At 34.4% G+C, this 12386-nt stretch overlaps 1 protein-coding gene across 1 annotated transcript in view; it reads right to left on the bottom strand.

The window, feature by feature from the left end:
- LOC139493086 (uncharacterized) overlaps positions 1–12386 on the bottom strand; it is a 36188-nt gene that overhangs the window by 20270 nt on the left and 3532 nt on the right. Inside the window, exon 2 of the mRNA XM_071281242.1 lies at positions 104–1828. Within this exon, the coding sequence (XP_071137343.1) occupies positions 104–1757 (1654 nt within the window). The 5' untranslated portion in view covers positions 1758–1828. The remainder of the gene's footprint in view (positions 1–103; positions 1829–12386) is intronic.

Raw genomic sequence — 12386 nt, 5'->3', positions numbered from 1 at the left:
TCTAACTTGAGATCTTACTAATATTTACCATAAGTGTAATCCCTTGGACTTGGTGTAATGGAACTTTCTATTAATTCTAACTTGAGATCTTACTAATATTTACCATAAGTGTAATCCCTGGGACTTGGTGTAATAGGACTTTCTATTAATTCCAACTTGAGATCTTCACTGATGTTCTGTTGCTGTAGAATCTCTCTTGTCATATAATCTTTACAACTTCTATAATCAAAATAATCCACCCCTGACGACATCATGTGACTCTGATCTGTCTCTGATGCTGTGGTTCTACTGAAGATACCAGTATCTACTGATTCATGAATGGGTGATTGAGGGAGGCATGTGGCAAAGGCTGGTGGAGATTGAGATTTCAGTTCATCTCGTGTTTTACAGTATTTTTTCTGTACATGTTTGAGAGAGTCTGATGTGTCAGAAGATGATCCACTAGAACTGTTCCGACATTCATTTAACAATACATCAAAGTTTGGTATTTGTATGGAGGAATTACTATCCTCACTAGATGAGATATGAATGGATGGTTGACTTGGTTTGTTTTGATTGGTTGACTGAACTGATGAACTGCTGCCTGAATGGCTATCTTTAGATCCACCATTAATTGGAGGTGTGTCTATTGTTAATGATGATTGACTTATTGCACTTAAGTTTGGTATTAAATCGTATTGTTTGTGTTTGTTTCCACTTTTTACAGTTATTTTTTCACTGTCAGATTCATTACTACTTGGACTTAACAATCCAATAAGATTGTCTTCTTTACAAGGATTACAGCTACCATCAATCTGATCTGATATCTGCTGGTCTAAACTGGTTCCCTGTTCATCAAAACTTTTTCTTGTTTTATCACTGTTTGCTCCTTGATGTTCAGTATTGCTTTCCTCATGTTCTAAACCATCCTGATTAAAACTGCCCCCATCAAAAACCGATCCCTGACTGAGCTGAGATTGAACAGAGCTAGCCTTGTCACTATCTCCTGTACCGTAGCCACTGGAGCGGAACTCACGTCTCTTTCTATCTGCATCAGAGGAGCTGTCGTCATCATCAGTTTTACTTTCAATAGACTTGTCTTCATTTTTTTTCTCATTTAAACTGAAACTGACAGACCGTGACAATTTTGGATTTTTTTGGCTATTCTGTCGTAAGATAGATATTTGTTCTTTAGTTGTGGCAATTGATTGCACTGGTTCGTTAGAACTAGCTGTACTTGACTTGTTGGAAGATGAACTGACAACGTCCGGTGAATTATCTGACAGGTTCTGTCTACGACTTTTGAAACTGTCGGTTTCATTTTCTAATCCTTTAGGAACAATATCAGGTAAACTAAGTGATCTTCTAATTCCTGTGTCTTCTAAGTTGTCAGATTCCCGTGATCTATGATAAATCTCACGTCTGAGTTGAGCACTTGAGTTACTATCGTCACTACTATCTTGACTGTCAGAATGAGGAACCACTTGGTCAGAATTCCTCATGAATACATCGTCATTTCCAGGAGCTATCACATGATCTTCATTTGTCTGAGTGAAGACTTCATCAACCTGATCAATTGATTTCCTTACAACAGGGTCATTGGTTGGCTGAAAGACCTCATCAAGAACCTGTTCATTGGTTAACACCTCATCAGTGGATTTGCCTCCATCCTGATCATCTGAATCATCCTCTCCACTTCCAAACAAATCTTCATCAGCCACCGATATCTGAGCTGCCAGTAATGCTGGACGATTGACAACATTCAATTTTTGAGCCATTTCTCTATGTCCAAGGTGACCACATGTTATTAGCAGGAGACCAGTAAAACATCCTCTACATTGCTATCAATCTACAAATACACAATAAAGGTTGTATGCACAATTTATTACAAATTGCAATTATTCAATTTATCCTGCAGTCAACGTGATCAACCTTTCTACTATACCATTACAGCTGTACAGACAACATGAGAGACATATGTATACTAGACCTTTATACTTTCCTGGTATCCTGATCCTGTTGCCAGCGAACAAGTATGTCAAATTACTGTTTACATCACAGATTAATTTAGGGTCCTCATTTAAGGTCTGTGTTTACATTATATTGATTTCATTGAATAACAAATTGAAAGATTGGGATTGGAAACACATACATGTACACAAGGTCATGTTTTTCTCTGGCTGTTTATGAAGTCTTTACACTAAATCCATTGGATGTTGGATGTGTACAGATTGATAGTGTAGTCTTAGATGCATGCTGGGGGTAGCTAGAAAGAAACGATGCAGAAGCAACTACCGCCAAGTGGAGCGCAGCGAAAAATTGGACCCTATTATGCAGAAATTATTTTTTTCGGTTTTCGGTCATAGGACGGTTAAAAGAGGAGCTATATGTAGATAAAAATTTATGAATGTAAAACTATTTATAAATCTTCTGAATATAGTAATACATAAACAACACATATTTGTGATACAGAATTTACTCAAAATTGTCCAAAATCTGCTCTTCGGGTCTGAGCAGAAACAAACTTCTCTATTACTTTGACACCGCCGAAATCCCGATGAATATGCAGTAATGCTATGTAACTTTCGTTGTTCATTGTCAATCATACAATTGTTTTCAATTACATACGTAGTAACTTGACTGATAGATCTCAGGGCCATCATGGCATGGTAGCACTCGTGAGATGTTATAAACCAGCGTACGTGTTCGGCATTGAGCGACCTCCCAATTGAATTCGTCAAAATTACATGCTAGGTCAGTTTCGTATGTTTCAGACAATATTGAGATTTGTTCGTTTGTGATATTTCCTACAACATGATGAAGCAGATACAGCACAAAGAAGCGATTTTCTGATTTAACTTGACGCAATTTATACGATATTGAAGGGATCTGATAATTCTAATGCCGATTGGTACATCATTTCCAAACTGATGAACTGTACACTGTAAAATGTGCTCCAAAACTACATATCTTAGACTGAGTATTACAAATTCAAAAGTAAAAATCTTGTAAAAGATACAAGTAACCTTCCGATTTTGTCATAAACTAAAAAAAGAAAAACTATTTTGAAACCAAATGTCGTTATTTAATGATATTTCATTAATTAAAAAAAGTGACAACATAGGTGTTTCCTTTAGCATTCAATTTATAAATTTTTATTTTGCCATTTCTTTTTTTGCATGCCGAATCAATGTGCACACAACTTCGAAGCTACAATATTTTTCTGAATGAACAGCTTCATTAACACTTGTAACTAGGTTGTCAAACTAATATCCGGGATAGACGGAAAGGACACCAACAGTCTCCAATTCCGATTGACCAACTCATCTCTCTCTATTCTGCTTTTTTTTTTTTTTTTTTTTTTTTTTTTGTTATGAAAACGATGTGGATGCACGTGCTGTCGTGTCTCCGGGTAGCTACGCCCCTGGCATGATTTTTTTATTAGTTGTTTGTGGCTTTGAACTAGCTGTCAGATAACTGCAAGTACTCTCAGATCTGTTCATTGTGTCATTTTGTGTTATGATGTATAAGTATGCGGCCACGTCCACTTGTATTTTTGTCCATCTGATGAGTTAAGCCTTTTTCAACTGATTTTTATAGTTCGTTCTGTGTTGTACTGTTATACCACTGTCCCAGGTTAGGGGAGGGTTGGGATCCTGCTAATGTTTAACCCCTCCACATTATTTATGTATGTGCCTGTCCTAAGTCAGGAGCCTGTAATTCAGTGGTTGTCGTTATTTTATGTGTTACATTTTTGTTTTTATGTTAATTTTTTTATATAAATAAGGCCGTTAATTTTCTCGTTTGGATTGTTTTACATTGTCTTATCGGGGCCTTTTATAGCTGACTATGCAGTATGGGCTTTGCGGTGACCTATAGTTGTTAATGTCTGTGTCATTTTGGTCTCTTGTGAACAGTTGTCTCATTGGCAATCATACCACATCTTCTTTTTTATATGTACAAATGAACTGTTGACTGATAAATTAAGACAATATCTGTTTAGCATGTTTAGTGTGTACAAATATCAGCTGTGTTTGTAGATTTAAAGACACTAAACAGTTATTGTATATACATGTATAAACAGTTTCTGGGTCAAGTTTCAGTAAATGGAACATGTCACATATATTGCTAAAATTGTGCATACAACTTTAGTTGTTAAACATGTTACTATAACTGAAAAATAAAATTAATGCATTTATTAACTGAAATATCACTAATTGAATTCTTTCAAAATAGGTGAACATTTGTATAAAATGCAAACAAATTGTCAAAATATTTTTAAATTTTACTTAAATATCATCAAAACTTTAGTATCTAATACATAAATTTTTCTTCACAGATAAGACATTGAAATGTGTTAATAAAGGTTTGTGAAATTCATGGTTAGTAGCTGGAAATGCCATCAGCATCTGCAACCTTTTATTTATTATCCTGTTTGCATTCTGTACCCTTCGGTGATGAAAGGAATGCAATTAAATTTGAAGTGATGTAGATTACATGTTCAATACACTGACAAGTAAGAGTGCATAAAAATGAGAATGGAACAGACTGGCAATTGTTATTAACCCATTTCTGTCCTATATTCCTCAAACATAACCCCCAAATTCACTCAAACCTTACTTTTATGGTATGGAACCTTGTCATACAAATTCATACAAATCCATACACTTACACTCAAATTATTATGTCACCCGATCGACAATGTCGGGTGACATATTGCTTTTCCTCTGTTTCTTTTTCTGTATTATTATGTCACCCCTTTGAAAAAGGGGGGATATATTGTTATTCTACGAATTTTTTCTTCCACACTTTTTGTCCAGCCGATTTCTCGCAGATGCCTTGACATATATTTATAAAACTGCACCATAATGACAATCCCCATGTGCAAAGTTGCAGTAAGCATGGAATGGTTCAAGATGGCCGCCGTTTCCATGGAAACGGCAAAAATGTAAAAAACCGAAAAATGGTCCAAATTTAATGAAACTTTCAGAACTAATAACTCATCGTTAGAAGGCGTGACATCCATCTTAAGAACTTTTAAAATGGCTACCGTTGTCATGGAAACGGTCCAAACGTGAAAAAAACGAAAATAAATCCTTAATTAATTCATAGAAAATAAACCGCTACAGATACGGCAAAAAAAACCGTTAGCAGAAAACAGCAGTATAAACTGTAGAATTCATTGCCGTTGGAATTTTTAAGATAGCTGCTGTTACCATGGAGATAACGCTAAAAGTGCACATTGGACCCATATGGTAAAAAACGTCAAAGGAACATTTTCGTACAAATTTTAAGCTCATTCCCGTTTAAATGCTATTGTATTGTCATCTGTCTTCGAAATTTTCAAAATGGCAGCCGTTGCCATGGAAACAGCCTTAAAAAAAAAAAAAAAAAAAAAATAAAATAAAATAAACTCGAAAATTTGAGACAAAATTCTGTGATGAAGACTATGTGCAAAACATCTTCTAGAATATGCTAGAAGAAAACGAATATATAATTTAACGTGCTTCTTTCTATCCTATACAAAAATCGTGCTCTGAAGAGAAAATCGCCACTGAGAGAGAGAGAGAGAGAGAGAAACATGAAGAGTACACATAATTGACATTTCTGCACTTGCATTAAAGTACACATCCGTTAATCGAACACCTGCAAAAATATACACATTAGCTGAAATTAATCGATAAGCGTGTAATTAAATTGTACAAGATAAAATACTTGTATCGTGTGATACGCGAGATATTGAAGAATAAAATGAACAGTTAGTATGCCGCTCCGTCAATATATACACATGTTGTCTGTCCAAGGTCCCCTCTAAAAAGAATAGTAATGTACTAACTCCACGATAATATACTTCAGTATCACGTGACAGCACCTTTCTTCCTCAAGCGTGTGTCTAATTTAAGATTTTAAAGAGTTCCCCAACTATAAATAGACATCACTTTTAGTCTACGAGAAGAGAAAAAGGGGGGGGGGGGGGGGGGGGGGGGGGTCAAAGGCATGTATACTAGACGTGCCATGTGACTTTGATACACTCAAACTGGTTGCTGCTACTGTGACAATGTCAAGAACGGGGTGACATCCTCCGCTATTGCTTGCAATGGCAAATCTAGTGTTAGAATAACTCATTCGCAATTCATTTTTTCTGATGAGAAAACAGGAAATAGAGTATTTTTCTCAATTTTACGTGTAAAATTGTTCACAGATATTTGTCACTGAACAGCACAAAACGTATAGACAAGGAATAAACCAATGCAAAATGTGTCACTTTATGCTATACAAAGTATTGATCAATCAATCAAATCATGATTCAAGTGATCAAATCATGATAAGTGATCAATCAATCAAGTTTTGATATCAAACAAGTAATGAATCAAGTGCAGATATCGAAAAAAACGTCCTCTTACCATTTTACAAACTGCCTATCAGTCGATTAATCAATCAATCAAACGATTAATCAATCAATGATTGATCAATCATGATCACAAACCATCAATCAACCAATCCACATATCTTTTACGTTGAGTTTATGAAAGAAAATACCTTTAATTCTCTGTTGAACAATCGACTTTCGCGTATTATTATGTCACCCCTTTGAAAAAGGGGGGATATATTGTTATTCTACGAATTTTTTCTTCCACACTTTTTGTCCAGCCGATTTCTCGCAGATGCCTTGACATATATTTATAAAACTGCACCATAATGACAATCCCCATGTGCAAAGTTGCAGTAAGCATGGAATGGTTCAAGATGGCCGCCGTTTCCATGGAAACGGCAAAAATGTAAAAAACCGAAAAATGGTCCAAATTTAATGAAACTTTCAGAACTAATAACTCATCGTTAGAAGGCGTGACATCCATCTTAAGAACTTTTAAAATGGCTACCGTTGTCATGGAAACGGTCCAAACGTGAAAAAAACGAAAATAAATCCTTAATTAATTCATAGAAAATAAACCGCTACAGATACGGCAAAAAAAACCGTAAGCAGAAAACAGCAGTATAAACTGTAGAATTCATTGCCGTTGGAATTTTTAAGATAGCTGCTGTTACCATGGAGATAACGCTAAAAGTGCACATTGGACCCATATGGTAAAAAACGTCAAAGTAACATTTTCGTACAAATTTTAAGCTCATTCCCGTTTAAATGCTATTGTATTGTCATCTGTCTTCGAAATTTTCAAAATGGCCGCCGTTGCCATGGAAACAGCCTTAAAAAAAAAAAAAAAAAAAAAAAAAAAAAATAAACTCGAAAATTTGAGACAAAATTCTGTGATGAAGACTGTGCAAAACATCTGCTAGAATATGCTAGAAGAAAACGAATATATAATTTAACGTGCTTCTTTCTATTCTATACAAAAATCGTGCTCTGAAGAGAAAATCGCCACTGAGAGAGAGAGAGAGAGAGAGAAACATGAAGAGTACACATAATTGACATTTCTGCACTTGCATTAAAGTACACATCCGTTAATCGAACACCTGCAAAAATATACACATTAGCTGAAATCAATCGATAAGCGTGTAATTAAATTGTACAAGATAAAATACTTGTATCGTGTGATACGCGAGATATTGAAGAATAAAATGAACAGTTAGTATGCCGCTCCGTCAATATATACACATGTTGTCTGCCCAAGGTCCCCTCTAAAAAGAATAGTAATGTACTAACTCCACGATAATATACTTCAGTATCACGTGACAGCACCTTTCTTCCTCAAGCGTGTGTCTAATTTAAGATTTTAAAGAGTTCACCAACTATAAATAGACATCACTCTTAGTCTACGAGAAGAGAAAAAGGGGGGGGGGGGGGGTCAAAGGCATGTATACTAGACGTGCCATGTGACTTTGATACACTCAAACTGGTTGCTGCTACTGTGACAATGTCAAGAACGGGGTGACATCCTCCGCTATTGCTTGCAATGGCAAATCTAGTTATACTTCCACCTATTTTGTCCGGCATGTTTTTTGGAGTGAAATGGTACCAATCTTAATGATAGTTCACTATAAGGTGGAACAAAAAATTTCGGGGTGCAGGTGGGTCTAAGACCATAAAAAATGGCTGCCATTTCCATGGAAACAGAATAATTGTGAAAAATTCCAGTTTTTGGTTTTGGTGAATAATTTGGAGATTCTTAAACTCAGAATCATCATATTTTGATACAATGTAGGTGCCAGCCATATACTGGTTTTGGATGATTTTGGCAATCATTGGAACTACTATGTTGCCATGGAAACTGCACCAAAAATTTCAAAAATATCAAAATGCTCCAAATTTTTTGAAACTTCATGGTAACGATGAGCAACATTGATAGATGTGGAATTTGGCGTTGGAATTTCCAAAATGTCTGCCGTTACCATGGAAACAGAGCATAAGTGTCAAAATGCTCTAAAAACTTCAGGGTTTGGTGAATAATTTTGATATGCTTGAACTTGAAATCAACAAATTTTTACACAATATAGTTATCCACTATATACAGGTTTTGATTGATTTTGACAATCATTGGAACTTCTCTGTTACCATGGATACAGGATCAAATATCTCAAAAATTTCAAAATGCTCCAAAATTGATGAAACTTAATATGATAGTTGACTGGCAAGTCTGGATGAGACTTTTGACTTTGGAATTTCCAAAATGGCCACCGTTGCCATGGAAACTGCAAAAAAGTCAAAATTTCTCAAAATGCTTTAAACTTAATGAAACTTGATATTATTGTTAACTGGCAAGTACAGATGAGACTTTTGACTTTGAAATTTTCAAAATGGCTGCCGTTGCCATGGAAACAGCAGAAATGTGAATTTTTTTAAAATGCTCTGAATGTACTGAAAATTTACAGAAAGATGTATTGCCATGAATATATGTGCATTCACTGTTAAATCATTTTGAAATGGCTGCCGGTTAGTGGCAATAGGGGAAGGGTGACATCCGCTATTGCTTGCAATGGCAATTCTAGTTGTCTTTCTGGTTTTTTTTAAACCAGGAAAATGTTTCTTTTTTGCCCCTTTTTGGCCCGCAATTCAGTTAATAAATAGTTAATGTAATAACCCACAAAATCATTCCAACCTTCCTTTTGCATGGTTTGGGGTATGGAACCTCACTGTGGTCCAATTTCATAGAGATCATACACTTTTCCTCAAGTTATTGTCTGGGGAAAAAAATATTCACACATCGACATCACTGCTTTACTATACATGTACCATAGCAGGGGTGGATTCAGGCAGGAGCATGGCTGGTGTGCACCCCCACCCCAAGGTTTATTTTAGATATTACCTGATATTACTATATAGATAAGTATATAACCAGATGCTCCGCAGGGCGCAGCTTTAAAAGACTGCAGAGGTCGAACCCTGAACGGTTGGGGCTAGTATGGACACAACATTCAAACTGGATACAGCTCTGAATTTGGATTGTGATTAAATAGTTGACACAGCATAGGGGCCATTTCAAAAACAATGAGGTTTTTTACTTTTTGTGGTATATTTTTATATTAGTTAAGTTAAGAATTATAACACAGGTGTTATAAAATACAGGATAGTCAGGGCTAGCTTGCTGCCAAGTTTCATGAAGATATCTCAAACCACTTCAGAGAAATGTTTTAAAAACAGGCCATTTTGTCAGGAGTGTGACGCTTTTAGCGTGACATTTAAAAAATTAGAAATTTTCAAAGTAGTATTGAAAAAAGTGGATCGTTTTTATGCTAAACTGAAATATTTCTGGTAGTTGCTACATTATTAGTCTTAAATATTTTTGTAATTTTGTCCAATAAAATTTTAAAATAAGTAAACACTGACTTTTATTGTGAAGGTATGTACAAAAAATAAAGTCTTTCAAAAAATGACACTTTTAAAATTAAAGCTTCCTTGTAACCATGTTTTAAAGTCCAATAATGTCAGTATGTGAAATAAGTTTGTATTGGTATATTAGCACTATAATTAAGGGTATGTTGGTGCTCTAAATCACATATTTTATTGTTTTAATGGACACCAAAGAGAGGCACCCAAAAATGTCAGGAGTGTGACAACTGTCTTTAAACATCTACCAAAGAATACATAGGACTTAAATATTTTCTTCTTCTTTATTTTTCAGAAGTGGCTATTTCAAAGAGAAGAAAAAAATTTATTACAACTGTGATATGTTTATATCATAGATGTGGGAGTGCATTATATATGTCAGGAGTGTGACGCTTTTTTTAAGGCATTTTCTGTCAATTCATAATTTCACAAGGACAAGTTCCACAAGTTTCTTTGTGTTAGAAATGTTAAAACCCAGTTATATTCCTATCATTTACCTCTTAAATGTGTTATTTATCATGATTGTTTTGGCACAATAAGTTTTAATTAGTCATTTTTCTATTTTTTGTGCACAGTAATGCAATTTTATCAAAGGAAATAAGTGTGTACAACTATAATATCATATAGGAAAGTGAGGAAATGAATTTTGTACAAAATAGAACAATTTTTTGATTTAAAATGGTATATCTAAAGATGTTTCAAGGATTAACCATTCAGATGTAATTCGTCACACTCCTGACATGAATTTAACAATTTAAGAAAAATATGAAAATTAGCTTTATTTTTAGGACAGATAGTTGAAAGACAGCTAGTAAAATGAAGAAACTTTTGGTAAAACTTCCATTCCTTAAAACATCTACTAGATTTGCTGAAATAAGCAGGGCAAAATTCTCTAGAAGAAATCAATCAAAGAAAGAGACTTCGAAAGAGAGAACCCGCAAATACTGGCTGAATCTGAAATTAAAAGATGATCAGAGGAAGTTGGACCATCTTTAACAAAATAAAAACCTATAAAACCAAGCTAACAAAAAAAGGCTTAAAGAAAGAAGAACTTTGAATTCCAAATTTGATAAACAATATAAAGAAAAACAAAGGCAGTGGCAGAGAAACAGTAGAAAAAAGGAAGAAAGATGAAAAAGAAGTTGGGTTGAATAAGGACTTAGAATCGAACAAAAACAGCTCAAAAATTCAAATGAGAACAGATCTGTGACTGTGTCAGATTCCAGATCTACAGTGAGAAAACCTCCACAACACACAAGAAAACAACTTCCACAAAACCCAAATGCTTATGAATGATCTCGTCCAGAAGGCCCTTTCTTCTTGGTGTAGCATTTTTTATGATGTGTTTCAAAGTACTCGTCCAAGCATTTGGGTTTTGTGGCAGTTGTTTTCTTGTGTGTTGTGCAGGTTTTCTCACTGTAGATCTGGAATCTGACACAGTCACAGATCTGTTCTCATTTGAATTTTTGAGCTGTTTTTCTTCGATTCTAAGTCCTTATTCAACCCAACTTCTTTTTTATCTTTCTTCCTTTTTTTCTACTGTTTCTCTGCCACTGCCTTTGTTTTACTTTATATTGTTTATAAAATTTGGAATTCAAAGTTCTTCTTTCTTTAAGCCTTTTTTTTTTAGCTTGGTTTTGTAGTTTTTTTTATTTTGTTTAAGATTGTCCAACTTCCTCTGATCATTTTTCAATTTTATATTCAGCCAGTATTAGCGGGTTCTCTCTTTTCAGGTCTCTTTCTTTGAATCATTTCTTCTAGAGAATTTTGCCTGGCTTATGTCAGCAAGTCTAGTGGATGTTTTAAGGAATGGAAGTTTTACCAAAAGTTTTTTCATTTTACTAGCTGTCTTTCAACTATCTGTCCTAAAAATAAAGCTAATTTTCATATTTTTCTTAAATTGTTAAATTCATGTCAGGAGTGTGACGAATTACATCTGAATGGTTAATCCTTGAAATATCTTTAAATATACCATTTTAAATCAAAATAATTGTTCTATTTTGTACAAAATTCATTTCCTCACTTTCCTATATGATATTATAGTTGTACACACTTATTTCCTTTGATAAATTTGCATTACTGTGCACAAAAAATAGAAAAATAACTAATTAAAACTCATTGTGCCAAAACAATCATGATAAATAACACATTTAAGGGGTAAATGATAGGAATATAACTGGGTTTTAACATTTCTAACACAAAAAAACTTGTGGGACTTGTCCTTGTGAAATTATGAATTGACAGAAAATGTCTTAAAAAAAGCGTCACACTCCTGACATATATAATGCACTCCCACATCTATGATATAAACATATCACAGTTGTAATTTTTTTTTTCTTCTCTTTGGAATAGCCACTTCTGAAAAATAAAGAAGAAGAAAACATTTAAGTCCTATGTATTCTTTGGTAGATGTTTAAAGACAGTTGTCACACTCCTGACATTTTTGGGTGTCTCTCTTTGTATTTTTTTTAAATGGCCCTAAAAAGAAAGTCCTGTTCTATGGCAAAAGATATCAGTAATTGAAATCAATGATATAGCAATGTGTTAAGTGATTTTTTGTGAAAGTTAAAAGCATTTTTCAATCTTTGTAACATATGTCAGGAGTGTGACAAAATACTGAAAA

This window comes from Mytilus edulis, chromosome 10 (assembly GCF_963676685.1).
Source record: "Mytilus edulis chromosome 10, xbMytEdul2.2, whole genome shotgun sequence".
In the NCBI taxonomy this organism is placed as follows: domain Eukaryota; kingdom Metazoa; phylum Mollusca; class Bivalvia; order Mytilida; family Mytilidae; genus Mytilus; species Mytilus edulis.
This window is presented reverse-complemented; position numbering and strand designations above follow the sequence as displayed.